Here is a 19,046-nt window from a genome sequence, read left to right as displayed (position 1 = left end):
AGAATCGCCCCGAAAATTTCACAGTGTGCGCCCAGCTTAAAGGGTAAACAGTCCTACTGTTTTTTTTTGTTTGTTTTTGTTTTTAGAGCTTTTAACCTTACTTTATTTTAGTTTAATTCTTTTATTTAACTCTGTCAGCAGGACTTGGTTTGGAAAATGTTGTAGTTTTGCTTCTAGAGTAAAATATTTCCCACGCATCAGACATGTTGTGATTAAAAGTTGGTTAACCACAGTGCTGGGCGCAATGCTCACCTCCTGACCAATGTGTTATTGTGAACGTGGTGCAAATGTATTGGAGGAGGAACTACAGCAGTGTTTTGCAGGAATACCTGTAGTTCAGTCACTCCTCTGGCTAACTCCTGTGGTTCAGATCAGTTCCCTATTGTTCCACAAGGGGAAATTTGGTGCACAGCAGGAATCAGAGAGTCAAATAACTACAGTTGTGCTTGAAAGTTTACATACCCTTCCATTAAAGACAGAAGAAAATCAGCTGCTAGTAAAATGAATTGAAATTGACAAAAATAATATGGAATAAAAATAATAAAGGATGGAAATCATTAAATTTGTTGTATACATAGAATGTAAATATTTATAAATAAACCAGTAAACAAGCCTGATGCAGCTCCTGATCTATAATGTAGAGCAACACTTTCAGGCAATCATAAAATCAGGTGTTTTCTGTAAGGTTCAGAAAATGTTCAGCATGACTTCTGCGCCTATTGACGAGCGTTGGTTCACTGTTCACAAACACTTTATTTGTCTGGAAGAGTTTGTTTTTTAGAATTGTTATTATCCAATTCAAATGCAAAATCAATATTTTATTTTCCTAAATTAACATTTAGTAAATGTTTATTATTATTATTTATATATATATATATTTTTTTTTTGTGTTATTTGAATTAATTGTGTAAATTTTTTATTTTTTCTTAATGGGGGGGAATGTATGTAAAATTTCAAGCACAACTGTACATATAATCCTACCTTAAAAATGATGTGTATCTCCTTTGCTTGGGTTAAACTGTTAAATGGTTAATCATCACAATCCTCGAGAATTAAGTCTCCTTATGATTCCAAATATGTAGCGACATCATCCTGCTGTAGCAGTGACACCATCCTGCAGAGAAATATCAGCTGTGCTACTGGCATCAACACCTTTGTTTATAGATGTTTGAGATCTTGCTGTTTTTCAGTGTTGTCCTGTTTCTCTGACTGTGACTGGCTGGATGTGCTCTCTTCATCCTCTGACATGGGAGCTGGCTCATAGATCGTCTGCCTGGCTGTGTGTTTCCTGAACGGGGCCGCCTTTTACAGCTGCTTTTAGTATCTCTGCTTCTGTCTCATTGAACCCTGGTCGGCCTCGGCAAAAAAGCTGCTCACACTGAGCCTGGTTCTGCTGGAGGTTTCTTCCTGTTAAAAGGGAGTTTTTCCTCTCCACTGTCGCTACAAGCATGCTCAGTGTGAGGGATTGCCTTCGAGTCAATTAGTCGATGCAATCAACTGGTTTTCCTTAGACAAAAAGCTTTGAATCAATTTGACTGTATAATCTGGTGAACTGTAAAGTGCCTTGAGATGACATGTTGTGAATTGGCGCTATAGAAATAAACTGAATTGAAATTGAATTAAATCATCCTCCAGCTATTTCCAGTCTTCTTTGTCTTTTAAAAGGAAGTAACTTCTGTTTGCAGATCATGTGACTTGTGTGATACGAAAAAAGCTTTGCAAAAAAAAAAATAATTTCGTTACAACTGAAAAGCCACCTCATAGAAGTGTAAAAACCTTTTGCAGAAAAACTAGTTTTCTTTATTTTTATTTGTGGTGTTTTCATTTAACAACTTTATTTTCACAATTACAATTTGATGGTTAAAGAGGCATTACAGAGTTTTCTAATGTTACTGCCATCTGTGGTCAAAACATGGAACTGCAGCATCTTTCTGCTGGTTCTGGTAGCTCGTGCTTGACAAGGTTTTTTTTTAAAAATGTTTTTAACTTTTTCACATTGCATGGAGTTGCCATTGTTGTCCGAGTTCAGCTGGATGCTTCTGAGTATCCACAAAATCCATCTTGAATATAGAATTTCAGTTGTTTGCTTGGTTGGACCCATTCAACAAGGACGCGCTTGACATCACATCCACAGAACGGCATGGGAACTTCTGACCTGAAGTAAATTAAGAAAAATAGGATACAGGGTCAAATAAAAAGGCAATTTAGAGATATATTTCAATAAAAACACACAAAACGTAGGTTTTGTTTATTTTGAGTATCCTTTTAACTGTAACTTTTCTTTTTTGTCCTAGATTAAATAAACCTTTTTAAACTAATTTCAAGCATAATCCACATATACACACAATTTCCACACTTGATAATAATCAAACATAGCAGCAAAGTGAATGACTCCAATCTATAAATAGACTGTTCTATGTTCTAAATACGCTAAAGCTTTGAATTGACTTAGGATAGATAATTCTCATGAAAACCTTTAAATATTTTGACTTAAAATGACTGAAAGTGCTGCCTAACAGTTACATCAGCCTCCCTGCACTCAGCGGATGTCTGCTGGCTGTCTAGTGGGTGAAGTACACTGAGATGCGAGGTATGACTGGCAAGCTGTGAGAAGACCTCATTTCTTAAATGCACAACAAAAGAGCGTGCACACTGTCACCTATGCACTAGCACAGATGTGGTGTGTAGGCGACAAAAGCACAGGATGTGTGGTAGGGGGGCAGGAAGAGAAGCAGGAGCTGAAACAAACGTGTGCGTTTTCAGCAGGAGAGCCCCGCTTAGGGTTTTCAAAAGCTAAATGTTATCCCAACAGGGGGCCATTGATATGTTTTCATTTACAGCCTTTAGTCTTCCAGGCTGCTTATTAACCTCCTCAACACACACTTTACACAATTTTCATTCTGCTTTCTTCCTTTAAGATGAATCTATGTGCAGTTTATTTGTGCTTTCTAGTTAGCTCAGTTTCCTGTTTGATAATTGATGGTTTAGAAGTTTATTGAAGGGAATTTTTTTGTTGTTGCTATTTTTACACACATCTATATATCTATATGTTGTGGTTTGGCTCATGTGATAAGGAAAGAATATACATCAAGTATGTTGATCTGTTAGCTCGACGGTTATTTCTAACACTGTGGAAAGAAAAGGTTTTAAGTATAAAATTGAAGAAAAGTGATTCTTAAGCTTGAAGCTGTTTCAGTTACTGGCATAAAATAAAAATGTTGTCACATGATTGTCATGATTGTCATTTAAGGGCTTAGAAGTGGAAATGTTTTCCTTAGTAAGCTGTTTTTTTCCCATTTCTCCAAAGTAATATCACAATAGCTTTTACAGTTGCAGTGATTATAGTAAAAAACATATTTATGACTTATGATATAGCAATTTAGTTATAGTTTTTAACTTCTTACTGTTCAGAATGTGAGAGATTGGATACATATTGGCATATGACACCCTGCTATTTAATAGCATACAGGTATAGGGAGCTGATATTAGCTGTCCAGTTTTGTCTGAAAGTTTTAGAAATATTGAATATTTATGTTTCCATGAGAAATAGTTTAACAAATATGAAAAGTTTTTTATACTTAAGCAGCTTTGCAACATTTTCATGCAATAGCAGTAATGAGATATTTAGTTTAACCAATTATTTATTCAAGACTTATTTCATGTTTTTGTACACAAGGTTTTGCAGGCCTTCAGCATCTCTTTGGCTTAATAAAGCAGGATTTAGATTAGATTTCATCATAAAACCTCAGTTATGTAGTAAAAAAGCTGTACTTATGTATCACCTTTTCAAGTCAGGGTGGAACTCCCAACACTTTACTCTAGATTTAGTCATTCACACACTGACACTGATTGTGGTAAGCTACATTGTAGCCACAGCTGCCCTGTGGAACACTGACACAAGCAAGGCTGCTGTAGTCAGGCGCCACTGGACCATCTGACCACAAGTAGGGGATGTAATTGGAGTGCGCAGAGTGGGAGTTTAACTGACAACTCTTCAGATGGAGGATGAACTAGGAATGGTTTTGAAAAGAAATGGCTGCCTTCTAATTCACTGTCTTCTGTGACTCTCCAGTTGACATTCGAGAGATCAAGGAGATCCGTTCTGGTCAGAAGTCCCGGGAGTTTGAGCGCTATGTGGAGGACTCAGCGGTACGGCTCGATGCCTTCTGCTTTGTTATTCTATACGGCACAGAGTTTCGCCTTAAATCCCTCAGCTTGGCAGGTATGCACACCAGCATTAACACATGCAGATTATATCTTGGTCAATCACAAATCTCATTCTTTAAGGAAGTTTACCGTATATAACCACTGCTTTTTATATGTAGTGCCCAGGATTATATCTGACCTGTGCACCTTTCTACCTGCTTTTTTCAGCAACATCTGATGAGGAGATGTCCATGTGGGTTAAGGGGTTAACCTGGCTTGTGGCTGACACATTGAAGTCACCAACACCATTACAAGTAGAAAGGTAACCCTACAGCAAATATATACACCTCAACCAGCTTCCATGGAATATTTGGTGAATTGACATTATCTTTGTCATACTCATCTGATTCTTTTTATTTATTCTCCTCTAGGTGGTTACGCAAGCAGTTCTATGCTGTTGATCGCAATAGAGAGGACAGGTGAGTTGGCTCAGCTGATGGTTAACTACAAAGTTACATTGATTACAGCAACACTGCTTAGTTTTTTGGTGAACCAGTTGTGTTTGCTGTTTTCAGTGCACTTTTACTGATGAATTTTAGATGATCAGGAACAGCTCAAAGTATGCAAAACGTACTATAAGCCTCTAAGGTATTAAAAAAAGGCTACATATTCAAAATATTTAGGACTGTATTTAAAGCTCAGTGTTTAATGCTCATTGACTGATGGTTTGCAATTCAGTAAAATGCCATTTGTTATCATCTAAAAGTATAATTTTTATGTTTTTACTTCTGCAAATTAGCATTGACTTTCATAGTGTGTCCAGATAATGTTTCTCTTGTTACCTGTTTAATGTTGTCACCCTTTATTTTAATCAGAATTGATTGTGAAGCAGATAGTTGGAATGAAAAAAAAAAGTCCCAAACTACCCATCCGGTTCTGGTAAAATAAAAAAAATCCAAAGTCCAAAACTATTGATAGATTAATTTACAAACTAAAAAAAGAAGGGGGACTAAACTGATTTCTTGTGGAACTCTTATTTCAAACACAAAAATTTTACTCGTCACTTAAAAAACAACCACAAAATTCCAAGGAAAATGACTAAATTCATCAGAGCAATTTTTTGCTTTATGAGAGTGTAGAGAAGGGCTATCGAAAGTGCAGCAGATGGTTGTCTGGGGCACTTGCAATAATTTCAAATGGCTCCAGACTGCAGTTAAAAAAAAAAAAAATCTGAAAAATTTTAAGAAAATATTTTAGGGCCAGATTTTGTACTGATAATTTAAAATCTTCTTAAAATGCTAAATTTAAGTTTAAATAATATTTTTTAAAAAGCCTAATCAGTTCTGTTAAGAACTGTCAGGCATCTAAAAGCTTACTGTTTTTTTATCCGCTCAATACTAACTTTACCCTCTTTCGTCAAGAATTACTGCATCAATGTGGCATTGCATGCAGGCAATCATTCAGTGAGACTGCTGAGGTATAATGGAAACCCAGGTTACAGAATTGGGTTCTGGTCAGGCCAGTTTGGTAGTCATTAAACCAACTAACCAACTTTTTTTTTTTTAAGTGGTGTCTCTTAATTAACATATTAGTCTAGATTTTCTGAAATAAGCAACAAAAGAAACCTGACACGTTTTTGCAATATCTAGTAGAATTTCTCAAACATTCAGCAGATAAATCGATATTACCAAAAATTGATGTTTAAGCTTAATTGGATGGTAAGATTGTCAATTTTTAGTAATTAATAACATGTTTGACTTTCAATTTAAACTCATAAATTAGAATAACAAGCATATGTTATGTTAATCTACCTTTTGCAAAAAGTTTGGACTTAGATGAAAGAATGTATTTATCAATAAGTGTGTTTTATCAAATACCTTTTTCTGATCTAAAAACGCAACAGCTACAGAACCCGACTGTTTTAATAATATAAAGTAGAGTGAGCATTTTTTCCCTGAGTAATAGGTGTTTTTGACAGAGCTTAGTTTAGGTGTAGTGAAGGAACTGACCCAAGAGCCACACACTAGCAACTCTTCCTGCAGCAGGAAACAGACTGCAGAGGACGAAGGAGATGCGCAGAGATGTTTGTCTGTAACATCCCTGTCTTTGTTATTTTTTAAGGCTTTTCTCATCCCTTGCCAAAAATCCAGACTCTGTAGTAGAGAACCAAAGGAATTTAAAAAAAACAACAAACATTTTTTTTTAATCTAACACGATGGTTTCTAAACTCACAAGATTTTACATGGATTTACATTCTCTTGCATTTTAATGTTCAATAATTCTTTTTTTTTTTTAACATAAAATGTGCATGTGTGTGTGTGTGTGTAGGATATCCTGCAAGGATCTGAAGAACATGCTGAGCCAGGTCAACTACAGGGTGCCAAACATGAGGTTCATCAAAGACAAACTTCCGGTAACCTCTCTCTGTCTTATCTCAGACCACCTTTCCCTCCATCTCCCTGCCCACTTCCTTTCACTATTTACATTCTTTTTTTCACTAAGTTTTTTTTCCTTACGTTTCCATCCTTCTCCTCTTGTTTTATAAGGACTCTGAAAACAGGAATGGAGACGTGACCTTCAGCCAGTTCGCCCAGCTTTATCGTAACCTAATGTTTGACGCTCAGAAAAATGTAAGTGCAGACCCTTTATGTGTTCCCATCACTTTTAGCCTCCAGCACGTCCTGCGTTCAGGCTACTGAGGCTCACATCATCCCCCATCTCTGTGTTCTCAAATGGCCACAAGATCAATATGCACCAGCTAAAACCCACCAAACCCCTCTAGTGGAGGCCATTAGGACACACAGATGAGTAAGCAGCCAGGCTCTGGTCACACTTTAAATGGATGACCCCATTGGCCTCAGCCAACCTCAGGAAGTCTGTGTCTGTCTGTAGCACTGTGATGGAAACTTACAGAAATTTACTTTTCTTTTTTACTCCTTTTTCAGGTGGAGATCCCGTTTATGCAAAAGTAGGTCCTCAAAGCAATATATTTAGATATAAGCATTTTTTTTTTTTTTGTTGCTTTTTGAGTGGAATTTTTTTTCTTTATCTACTTAAATGAAGCGTTGCTTCCTTTATCAGGTTTATTGATAGACCAGAGCAGAGGATCACCTTGGAGAACTTTAAGAGTTTCCTCCTTGAATCTCAAAAGGTAAGTTCCTGGCTATTGAACATATCGCATATTTCCATTTGGCCTGCTCTCACTAATATATCAATATTGTGTTTTTTGGTTATTAAGGAACTGTGGGCCACAGACAACAACAAGGTTCAAGAGTTTATGTTTGGTTACCTGAAAGATCCTCTCCGAGAAGTGGAGCAGCCATACTTTCAACCAGATGAGGTATAGATGTTATTATCTTTTTTCTTTGGGTTCTACTGTAATGGAAACTTTCAAAATATTTTACAAGTTAAGTTTTCCGATACCCCTATCTATGCTGTTTGTGTGGGTGGGATATTAATCAGAGAATGACATGGACACCGGTTTAAAATACCTTCTCCCCCACAGTAAAAAAGGTTATTTACCATGATGCTGTATGACAGTTCTGTAGAAAGCGAGGGATGCGTTTGTGGTTGCAACTTATTTCCCTGTAAAAGGAAATGAATCTGGCGAGGCAGGGGATGCTGCCTTAAAGGGGAACACCATTTTTTTTTTTTTTTTTACATTGGCCCCTTGATTTTGCGCTATTACATCATGTTCTACTCACCCATATTAATTTTGTGTTATTCTGGGCTGTCCGAAGATATTAGGTTTTGTAATATCCAAATAACATCTTCCTATGGGCAACAAGTTGAAGGCACAAACTAAACTGTTCATAATTTATTCTTTATGGTACGCCAGCATTCATAACATGTAGGCGAATCACTGTCCCCCAGACATCCACGGTTATATATTTTATATTTATTTTTTTTAAAACAAAGCTCCAAATGACACAAAACTAATATGAGAGAGTAGAACATGATTTAATAACGTAAAATCAAGGGGCCAATGTTAAAAAAAAAAAGGCGTTCTCCTTTAAGTTCTAAAAGTTCAAAAGGAAGAGTCCTTGGCTCTGCTACATCAAGTCTTTGGATGGACCACTAATTCACCTCAGTTTATTGAAGTTTTACTTTGTTTGCAAAATTTTTCACACTTACCTTACAATGAAAGAATCATCCAAAACCCACCAGAGTGATGAATTTAAGACAAGGTAGCAACAAATATGAAGACTCCTAAGAGAGAGGCCTCATTTCCTGTACAGAAGCAGTTCTAGCAGAACTACCTCCTGCATGAACTCTCACTTCACAGATAATATATTGACTTATTTCTGTTGATGTTTTTGATAGTGCAAGGCGAACTAAGAAACATTTAAGATCTAGATAAACATTATTCAAGTTTGTGATTCTCTTAAATAAAAACCCACAAGTACCAGGACGTATTCAGTGATTTCTTTAAACACATTGGCTTCGCATTTTATTTTAAGGCCGATGCTGAAACTGATTAATATGACATCAATCTAACTGATCCTCAATTATTTGCTGCTGATTTAATGTTTTGAAATTTATTTTTGAGGTTGTGGCAATTTTTGAAGAAGAAAAAAAATAATAACAAATGGTGCAGAAGTCTAAATTCAAACAAAAATAAACATTTTGTAACAAGCAAACAAAACAGCAAAAAGGGAATGTAGGGAGCAGCAATGATTGTGCTTCACGTGATCCAAGGCATGGCTGCTGAATGCACTAAAAATAATCAGGAAACTCATGTACATATAAGCTGATGTCAGAGCAAGATAACAATTATCGAACAAAAATATTGGGCGAGCGAGGTTTTGGTCTAGCTCTAATAGCAATAAATCAAAGGGGAAAAAACACTAGTGGTGCTTTCAGGGAATGCAGATAACACTCATTCTAAAATGGAAAAAAAAATTAACTTGCCAATATATTGGGTTCACCCATTGTTGCATTTGCAGATAGAGCAGGATATTGAATGAAAATTTGATTTGTTTAATTGCGGAAATTTACAAGCAGGACCCCATCTAAACTGGTCCCCAAATTTAATTAGAAGTATAATCGCCTATTTGACAAACAGTTTATTTTCTTAAATGTTCTCTGTTTCGTGTATAAGAATCCAGTTCAGGTTTGATAGCTTCTCAATTTTTGTTAACAAAGGGAACAAGCTTTGTGAAGATGCTGATTTCATTTTTTTAGCAGATCTTGGATCCTGCCCCCACCGCCAAATCTCAGCAGTACCTGCTTTCATGACCATGTGATTGGGTGACAGGCAAACCTGCTTTATCTTCAGGCCATCTATTGTCCCATGATCTTGTCTAAAGGAAGACTACAGGCATAAGACGTATCAATAGATATAATCTGATGATCCTTGATGGCTTAAACAGCAGAACCCCATTCTGATCCCCTCCGTACTCTGCTGCACTCAGCAGTCATTTATGTACAACACCAAATATATATCCATATGCTATACAGAGCATGGGCGTACTTTGTTTTTCTTCTTTCTTTTTAATGAACTGGTTTACATATTTTTGAAGTTTCCTTTAGCTGGAACCCATATGCAAAATGAACAGATATAAATACATGGATATGTTCATCTCCTTTTGTTTAATGGCAAATGTTCACATTTTTAATTGGCTTTATTAAAATTATTGTTCCATCATTTCTTTTTGATTATAATTTACTGCATCTGAAATGGTTTCATTCACAAAAGTTGTTTTCTTCGTTCCTCTCTGTAGTTCCTCACATACCTCTTCTCCAAGGAGAACACAATCTGGGATTCCTCGCTGGACAAAGTGTGTCCTGAAAACATGAACAACCCTCTGTCCCACTACTGGATCTCTTCTTCACACAACACGTAAGGAAAACTGTGCAGATGGTGAACATCTGCGTCGATTGTAATCGGGTCCTGGGAGCGCTGAAGCCTGGCATTGTTTCTTGGAATTCTTTACCCAAAACAAGCTGACTTCTCTTATCAGATAAAAGTCTGTTATTTCCTCATTATGTTCCAGAATAATGTTCTCTGGATTATTTAATAAGAAGAGGTATTTTTCCAGGCATTGAAAAGTGTGAGAAAGGAAGATCCATTGATAATCCTTTCTACTAGAAGTGAAACATTTCCCATAATCCTTTAAGTGTTTGAGTTGTCAGAATGAATAGGGAAAAAAAGGAAACGGTAGAATGGTACTTGTCATTTTGCTGTAAGATGCAGTGTGTGTGTGTTTTTGTGTGCGATCTGGTTTCTTCTGTCAACTTGCTTTGTGTTAATACGTTTTTGCTTGATTATTTTTAGCTACCTGACGGGAGACCAGTTTTCCAGTGAATCGTCCTTGGAGGCATATGCTCGCTGTTTGAGGATGGGATGTCGCTGTATCGAATGTACGTAAACACATAGAACCTGTTCTGCAGGGATGAACCGTAGCTCATTTTTAGCCTTTTACCTGAACCATGACGTTTTGACTGAGCTAAGCTTCTATTATGACTATAATACATGCAGATGCTTGAAAGCACACACAGTGTGACTAAGAATAAAGTTGTTTGTTCTCAGTGGACTGCTGGGATGGCCCTGATGGAATGCCAGTTATTTATCACGGTCACACCCTCACCTCTAAAATCAAGTTCAGCGATGTCCTCAACACCATCAAGGACCACGCATTTGTCACATCAGAGTGAGTCTCCTCTTCTTCAGGAACTTTTTTGTTTTCCTTTGTCAACTTCTTCTCGGAAGGATGACAAAAAGATTAGAAATGACTGAGATAAGACGATTACACGTCAGAAAGAATGCGGATGAGTGCTGTCATTCCTCTTATGTCATTGATATGTCTATTTTTAGCGACAGGTATTTTAGGAAATGTGCAACTTTTCAAGTTTGAATCTGCTTATCTCTCTCAGGTATCCTGTCATCCTGTCTATTGAGGACCACTGCAGCATTGTGCAGCAGAGGAATATGGCAACCCACTTTAAGAAAGTCTTTGGAGAAATGCTGCTGACCAAAGCTGTAGATATGGCTGCAGATGGCCTGCCTTCACCCAACCAGCTCAAAAAGAAGATTCTCATTAAGGTCAGGGCTCACTTGCAGCCACAAGACATCAATTAAACATTTTAAACAAAATTAAACATAGTTATTTACATCTTTATAACCTAAACTGTAAACTGTGAATAAAAGGCTTCTTTTATAATTTTGTATTTAGAAGTTTTATTGTTCTAAAATATATTTGCCTTTTGAATCTTTTTTTATTTACATTTTTATTTAGTAATAACATGAAGTTTTCACATGTTCACACGGTGTAGTGCAGAACTCCATTAAATGTATCATCAGTTGGTTCTGAGAATCTTAAAAATTACTCCTTTCCAAATGGTTCTTTAACATCCATTATCTTGTACCGGTACCTTACCCCCCTTCCTTTCTTTCCACTCCTCTTCTTCCTTCTCTCCCTGCCCCTTTTAACCCCCCATATCCTCCCCTCCCTTCTCTTCCTTCTTCTCACTTTCCACTTCCTTCCTTTTTTCAAATATTTGTTTTTTAAGAATAAAAAGTTCTGTTTCTGACTGTGTAATCCCTGGTTTTCCCCTAACCTTTTCTGTCTTTATGTGCCTCAGCATAAGAAGCTGGCAGAGGGTAGTCCCTATGAGGAAGTGTCCACCTCCACACCTTATTCTGAGAATGATATCAGCAACTCCATCAAAAACGGCATCCTTTATCTTGAAGATCCGATTAACCATGTAAGCATATTCTCACTGCTTCGAAACATCCAGACTTAAATATGTGACTGGAAAGTCACGTTAGCAGCTCATATCCCTGGTTTTCCAGTGATTTTAAACTTTAAGCTGTAATGAAGTAATATTTTACAGCAGTGTGTTGTCTTTTTTTTCTTTGATGGTTTTAAACTTTTTCTTTCTTTTCCAACTAACCACATGTTCTCTCTTTTTCTTTTACAGGAGTGGTATCCTCATTTCTTTGTCCTGACCAGTAATAAGATCTACTATTCAGAGGAGACCAACAGTAACCAGGGCAATGATGAGGAGGAGGAGCACAGAGAGGTTTGTAGACGCCTTGCTATTTATTTATAGACGGCAGCTGCTTGGGGGGTATTCTAATGTAAAGGAGTCCGGTGGGTTCTAAAAAGATTTCCAATAATAATCTTTAATAAAACATTAATGAAGGAATTTATTATAATCTTTGAGCTTGGACGTGAATCAGAAAAAAAAAGGAATATCCTGCTGAAGTTGTTTTATGGTTGGTTTTATTGAATCCAAGCATTCCTGTTATCCCAGTACTAGCTGATTTCATCAGTCAGTAACGTTATGTTGATTTATTTGATGGCATTTAGATTGATTTTCTAACGTAGACTGAATTAAAGGTTAAAATAATTTTAAAGATGATGTTTTTGGAGTAATAAAATTTTGCAGCTGCAGTTTCACTAATATATTTCTTTCAACCGAGCAGGTGTCCAATGCCATGGACCAACATGTGACAGAGAAATGGTTTCATGGAAAGCTTGGCGCCGGACGGGACGGACGGCAGATCGCCGAGAGGCTCCTGTCTGATTACTGCCAGGAGACCGGAGCTCCTGACGGCTCCTTCCTGGTCCGGGAGAGTGAAACCTTTGTGGGGGACTACACACTTTCTTTCTGGTAAATACGACCATCAGAATATTTGATTTTGGGTAAATAATAAATCAATAAAAAACTAGAAATACCCTGTGTAGAATTTTTACTCTGAAACAATTTCAGACAGAAAGAGACTGAAAAGGACTTTTACTGATTGCAGGCATTCCTCAGCATTTAGTAAATGATTAAAGCATCACTTTTAAATCACTTATACTGAATTCATCGAACTGTGTTTCTCTCATTTAGACAGTTTTGTTCATTTAAAAAAAGACCTAGTTAAAGTTTCCACCCAGCTGCTCAGGGTTTCAGGTCATTCGAGCAGGAAATTGTTCATAAAACAATCGCTGTAAATTTCTGGAAGAAACTAAGGATTATGATGGGAAATGAGCGAGTTAACTGAGACCATCTGTCAGAAAAGACAAATCAACAAAATAAGTTTTCTGGGTTTGAATCAGCATCAGTAACGATTTAAAGTCAAATGGGAAGTTATGCATCAAACCTCAGAGTCTGTTTTGTAGTATATATTGCCACATATCTTCCCGCTAATGCATCACAGTGGATTACTGTTGTGATACTCTGATATAAATATAAGCAAACTGTGGTTCTAGCTTCATTTTTGTCCTACTTATCTTTAAAACAGGCGCTTGGGACGAGTGCAGCACTGCCGGATTCACTCTCGACAGGAGGCCGGCAGCCCCAAGTTCTACCTGACTGATAACCTGGTGTTTGACTCTCTTTTCGCACTGATCAACCACTACCAACAGGTGGCGCTGCGTTGCAATGAGTTTGAGATGAAACTGACAGAACCAGTGCCTCAGACCAACGCTCACGAAAGCAAGGAGTGAGTTTGGAGATTTCCTCTGAACTGCAAAGATTTATGGGAGGCAGTTAAATGCTGGCATTATCCACAGATGCTCTGACCTTATTTAAACCCAAAATTAACTTTTCCTTGTTGTTTCTTCTAAACAAGTTCTTTACAGTCAAAGGAGGTAATTGATGGTGTTTTTTGGTTTGTTTATTTTAGATGGTACCACGCCAACCTTTCCAGGAGCCAGGCAGAGAACATGTTGATGAGGGTCCCCCGTGATGGCGCCTTCCTTGTGAGGAAGAGGACAGAACCCAACTCCTTTGCCATTTCATTCAGGTAAGCCAATACTAGTTCCTTAAATTTCTATCCAGAAAGAAAGATGTAAACTAGGTATAATATTTATTTTTTTTAGCCTAACAATGTTGATGCCCCTTGCGCTTTTGTCATGCTACATCCTTGAACTCCTTGTTTTTTGTATTTTAAAAAATAAAATCCTGTTTTGTGAAGTGGAAGGCAAAAGCCACCAGTTTAACCCTTTATAGGGCAAGTTAGCGTTTTAGATCACTTGAATACCCCTTATAAATGGAGTCTCCCCCGTCACTCAGTGAGGTCTAGAAGCACAAGATCTATATCCAGCCATTCAGCAAAGATACTGCTACATGGCTGCACATCTTCTTTTGACATTTGACCAGTTAGATGAGCCCTTGAATGATATATTACCTAATGTAAATTAAGTAGAAAAAAAAGTTAAGTCAAGGAAAAAAAGGTAAAAAGCTCATTGAAAAGTTAAAAAGTTAATAAGCCTAGTTACCAATTATATTTCGGTTTATAAACAAAAAAATGTAAGTGCCAGTATCAACATAAATGCCTCTAAGGTTATGTTGTACCAAAAACAAATTTGTTTCTTTCACTCTGAGTGTTTTTCATGAATTTCTTATAGAAGCACTTTTGTTATTTTTATAAATATATTCGGGCAAGTTGGCGTTTCTTTTTATTACATTGACATTCATTTTTGCCATCAAAATGTCCATATTTTTTATGTTAGAAAGGTCTTGTCATGGATTCCAGTAACACTATTGGCTTGAAATTTTTATTTTCAAAGGATTTCACAGAGTGCCCTATAAAGGGTTAAACTGAATTCTGAACCCTTTTTATTCTGATAGACCCCATTAATTCCTTTACAGTTCTGTTTCATGCAGCAGTCACCTGATAAGTCAACAAGTCTTAAAAAAATCCATTATTTAAACATAGTTGTAAAATGTCAAACTATTTTCCAATGCCTGCTTAATTAAACGTTTTTGGGTTGTTCTATTTTTGCTTTCAGGGCTGAGGGTAAGATCAAGCACTGTCGAGTGCAGCAGGAAGGCCAGACCGTGTTGCTGGGTACCTCTGAGTTCGACAGCCTTGTAGATCTCATCAGTTATCACGAAAAGAACCCCCTGTATCGAAAAATGAAGCTACGCTATCCCATCAACGAGGACACACTGGAGAAGATCGGCACTGCTGTGAGTGCAACCCAGTGTATCTTTAAATCAAAAATCCAACCAGTCGGTTTGTAAAACACAGTATGTTGACCAACAGGAGCCGGACTATGGGTCGCTGTATGAGGGCAGGAATCCAGGCTTTTATGTAGAGGCTAATCAAATGCCAACTCTTAAGGTGAACATCTAGAGTTTCTCAGCATTAAACATTTACACTGAAGTCATGCATGTCTTCTAAACGTCTCTTCTGTCGCTCCAGTGCACAGTCAAAGCCATGTATGAGTATAAAGCTCAGAGAGACGACGAGCTTACCTTCTACAAGAACTCCATCATCACCAATGTAGACAAACAGGAAGGAGGATGGTGAGTGAGCATCGCAGGAAATTGTGCTTCCATTCAGACTGATTTTGTTTTTCTAGGAAAAGAGTACCACAATATAAGAGCTGTTTTATAGCAGAAAAGCCCCATGGTTGGATAAAAATGCACTTTTAAATTTATGTCTGTTCGCATAGGTGGAAAGGTGACTTTGGAGGAAAGAAGCAGATGTGGTTCCCTGCAAACTATGTGGAGGAGATCAGTCCGTCCGCAGCAGAGCCTGACAGAACTGTGAGATCACTTTTCTCCCTAATAGAAAACCGGTGATGTTTAAAGAAATATTAACAAACTAGACCTTTATCTTTTTTTTTTCTTCTGTCAAGCAGGAGATAGCAGAAAACAGCCCTCTAGGAGATCTGCTGAGAGGAAGTGTGGATGTAACTTCCTGTCAGATCGGTGAGTAGCCCCTCCATTTCCTGTCAGACTTGACTGCAGAGCTGCAGAGCAACACATTACCTTAACAGTGGGCCTCAATTCAGGCTGAAAATATAGACACGTGTGATAACTTTCTGACTCGTTTTATCAATTGTCGGCCTCTTTCTTAATTCATATGGTCTTGATTTTTGTTCACTTTCAGTTTTCACACACATTTGTCTCATTTTGATAACATCCAGACTAGGAAATGTACTCTGACCTAGTAAGAAGATAAGCTTATTTAAATTTTATCCACAGAGCTTTTGGTTGAAACCTAACCTAAACCCTGTGATTAAAGCTAAATTTCAGATTGTAAAGCTATATGAGAGTTTTAGAAAGAAGCAAGCCACAAGGACAAAATGTTCTCGCTTTATTAAAATAATGATAATAATGATTGAACTTTATTAATCTCACACCGGCCTTAAGGAGCAGGGGGCTGCCATTGTGCGGCATCCCGGGAGGAGTCTGGGTTAAGGGTCTTGCTCAGGGACCCAGGATGGGTCTGTGGGAGTGGGGCTTGAACTGAGAACCTCTGGATTTAAAGTGCAATGCCCTAACCACTAGGAAACTCCCTTACCTTTTTGTAAAGCGATAAGAAACATGGAGCTTTTGATCACTTTTTATGTGGAAAATAAAACTAAGATAACTTCAGAAAGAAGCAGCTTGCAAAAAGCAAACAGCTGCAGTGTGATGATCAGGCAGACTTGTTAAAAATCCTGAAAGAGAATATTCATCCATTGGTTGCTGAGCTTAGAATCAAGATCATTTGGTTTACACATCAGAGCAGTGGAATGAAGCAGAACAGCAAGTTTACCTGAAATTAAGAATGACAGAATTTTGTTGTGGCCAAGTCAAAGTCTGGAGATAATTCAGATTTGGATCCTGCTTTTTAATTATGATTAAATTGAAACGGTTCTGCTAAGAGAAATGGGCTAAAGCTCATCCAAAGGGTTTTTAAGGATCCATTGTCAGTTAAACCTAACTTTTTAATTAAAGTTATTAATCATTGCATTTAAATAACTTCATATGTGGTGATAACTTTTTTTTTTTTTTTTTTACCCCCATACATTTTCTTGCTTTTAGTGATGCGTCCTGATGGGAAGGGCAGCAGACCTTACGTCTTCTCCCTGATTCAGAATAACGCAGCGCAGGGCACTAATTTGTTGGATGTGGCCGCAAACAGCATGGAGGAACTTAAAGAGTGGGTGGTAAAGATCCATGATGTCGCTGCGACTTCTGAGGCCAAGGTGAAGACACACACAAACCATGTCTGGCAGGAAATGCTCTGTGTTCATAGTAACATGAAGCCCATGGGCTCTTTAGTTGCTGTAAATATTTAATAAGCACCAACTGCTACATGTCATTTTCTAACGCACTAAGATCTAGGCTCCTGTGTTTTTTGCTGTTTGAGGAATTAGAAATTTGGAATTAATTGTTTCGGTTCAGAGCTGTTTTGTTTACGTTTGCGTGTTTTTGTGCCCAGCTGGAGGAGGGGAAGATAATGGAGAGGAGAAAGAAGATTGCACTGGAACTGTCAGATTTGGTCATCTACTGCAGGCCGGTCCCATTTGATGAAGAAAGTAAGGATCGCACCCGTCCCCTACTGAGATGTCCTTAGTGAACTTTAAATTTGACCTGCATGGCTCGGTCCCACGCTTGTTCTGAGATGAGTTGTTCTTTGTGTTCTGCAGAGATCGGTACAGAGCGGGCCTGTTTCCGTGACATGTCATCCTTTCCTGAGACCAAGGCGGAGAAGTACGTCAACAAAAGCAAAGGAAAGAAGTTCCTGCAGTACAACCGACTGCAGCTGTCCAGGATCTATCCCAGAGGGCAGCGGCTCGACTCCTCCAACTATGACCCGCTTCCCATGTGGCTCTGCGGATCCCAGCTGGTTGCACTCAACTTCCAGACTGCAGGTGTGTACCTTCCTCTTATCCTTTTTTTTTTTTTTTTTTAACACAGTTCCATCTTTTTAAATCTATTTCCTCTTCATCCACATCCAGACAAGCCCATGCAGATGAACCAGGCCCTTTTCATGCTGAACGGAAGGAGCGGCTACGTCCTTCAGCCTCCCATCATGAGAGACGACAGCTTTGATCCCTTTGACAAAAACACACTACAAGGCATGGAGCAGGTGTCACTGAGAATAGAGGTAAAATCAAGGATGTGAAACATGAAGAGAGTGAGATAGAAATTAGCTTAAGACATTAATTTCACTCATGAATGCAGCTCCAATAGGGAAGCAAAATCTCTTAAAACCTGATTTGAAATTTGAAATATTTAAATATGATCACAGGTAATTAAGATAGAAATGTTTATATATAGATAATTCATCCTATCACAGCACCACTTTGAAATCTACTTTATTACCTTATTTTTCTCAAATATTTATTTTTTTATCCTGGTTATGTAACTAATAGCATGATGAATTTGATCTTAGCAGCTTTGTACATTTTAATACATTTTTAATATATGTTCGTTTAAATGTTTTAAAATACTGCAATTCAGATATTTGTTTTTTTAACCATTAATTAATGAGCTGATGTTCGAGGTTTATTATTGGTTGAAAATAATGATTTTTCTTTGCTTTTAAAAGCTGTTGAAAATAATATCTACCCTTATTGATAATCACTACAAAAGTTTTTATTCAGAGTAGAGAAATAAAAGCACTACCTATTGCTGCTGATCAGCGATTTGGATGTTTCCGCAGTTTCAAAGCCTTGGAAAATTGGAATCCCTTGTTCTCCCTTCCTCTAAACTCTGTTAGTTTTAATCAGGATCAGAACTGTCAGTGTTAGTTATATTGCAAGAAAACTTGCAATGGTGGGAAACCACCTCTTAAAACATACTGTGAGATTGTTATTCCCCTACAGTCAGTCTAACCAGGCCGTTTTACCCAAGTTCACATCTTTGTGGTAATTTGCCACGGTACAAGTTTGCTCTCAGAAACCGTCTGTTTTGTTTTTTTGCCGGATGCTGAGCTGTTGCTCTAATTCTTTATCCACACATACATAAACCTCTTTACTCTGCAGCATGTTTTCTATGCTGCTTCTATGCAAACGCCCAGACTGTCTGCACCATTGGATCTTTGATTTTTCTTTTTAAATTAAAGCCTTGATAGATTAGAGTTCTGCAAATCTTTCCTAAACACAAGGTTTATATATATATACCGGTATATATATTTTTTATGAGCCAGTCAGAAGTGGTAAAACACTATGCAAAAAAAA

General features: G+C 37.5%; 1 protein-coding gene across 1 annotated transcript in view; it reads left to right on the top strand.

Moving 5' to 3' along the window:
* Nucleotides 1-19,046, top strand: part of plcg1 (phospholipase C gamma 1) — a 47,205-nt gene that overhangs the window by 19,303 nt on the left and 8,856 nt on the right. The window contains exons 3-28 of the mRNA XM_015379259.1: nucleotides 4,073-4,222; nucleotides 4,375-4,468; nucleotides 4,578-4,625; nucleotides 6,475-6,559; nucleotides 6,693-6,776; nucleotides 7,092-7,114; nucleotides 7,228-7,297; nucleotides 7,385-7,486; nucleotides 9,870-9,988; nucleotides 10,424-10,509; nucleotides 10,679-10,799; nucleotides 11,023-11,191; nucleotides 11,731-11,853; nucleotides 12,070-12,171; nucleotides 12,578-12,765; nucleotides 13,382-13,582; nucleotides 13,766-13,885; nucleotides 14,874-15,054; nucleotides 15,131-15,208; nucleotides 15,290-15,393; nucleotides 15,543-15,636; nucleotides 15,732-15,801; nucleotides 16,903-17,066; nucleotides 17,303-17,399; nucleotides 17,511-17,735; nucleotides 17,823-17,971. Of these exons, the coding sequence (XP_015234745.1) occupies nucleotides 4,073-4,222; nucleotides 4,375-4,468; nucleotides 4,578-4,625; nucleotides 6,475-6,559; nucleotides 6,693-6,776; nucleotides 7,092-7,114; nucleotides 7,228-7,297; nucleotides 7,385-7,486; nucleotides 9,870-9,988; nucleotides 10,424-10,509; nucleotides 10,679-10,799; nucleotides 11,023-11,191; nucleotides 11,731-11,853; nucleotides 12,070-12,171; nucleotides 12,578-12,765; nucleotides 13,382-13,582; nucleotides 13,766-13,885; nucleotides 14,874-15,054; nucleotides 15,131-15,208; nucleotides 15,290-15,393; nucleotides 15,543-15,636; nucleotides 15,732-15,801; nucleotides 16,903-17,066; nucleotides 17,303-17,399; nucleotides 17,511-17,735; nucleotides 17,823-17,971 (3,047 nt within the window). The remainder of the gene's footprint in view (nucleotides 1-4,072; nucleotides 4,223-4,374; nucleotides 4,469-4,577; nucleotides 4,626-6,474; nucleotides 6,560-6,692; nucleotides 6,777-7,091; nucleotides 7,115-7,227; nucleotides 7,298-7,384; nucleotides 7,487-9,869; nucleotides 9,989-10,423; nucleotides 10,510-10,678; nucleotides 10,800-11,022; nucleotides 11,192-11,730; nucleotides 11,854-12,069; nucleotides 12,172-12,577; nucleotides 12,766-13,381; nucleotides 13,583-13,765; nucleotides 13,886-14,873; nucleotides 15,055-15,130; nucleotides 15,209-15,289; nucleotides 15,394-15,542; nucleotides 15,637-15,731; nucleotides 15,802-16,902; nucleotides 17,067-17,302; nucleotides 17,400-17,510; nucleotides 17,736-17,822; nucleotides 17,972-19,046) is intronic.

Source organism: Cyprinodon variegatus, unplaced genomic scaffold, assembly GCF_000732505.1.
Source record: "Cyprinodon variegatus isolate N-32 unplaced genomic scaffold, C_variegatus-1.0 Scaffold188, whole genome shotgun sequence".
Classification (NCBI taxonomy): Eukaryota; Metazoa; Chordata; class Actinopteri; order Cyprinodontiformes; family Cyprinodontidae; genus Cyprinodon; species Cyprinodon variegatus.
The sequence above is the reverse complement of the archived record's forward strand: the minus strand, read 5'-3'. Positions and strand labels throughout refer to the sequence as shown.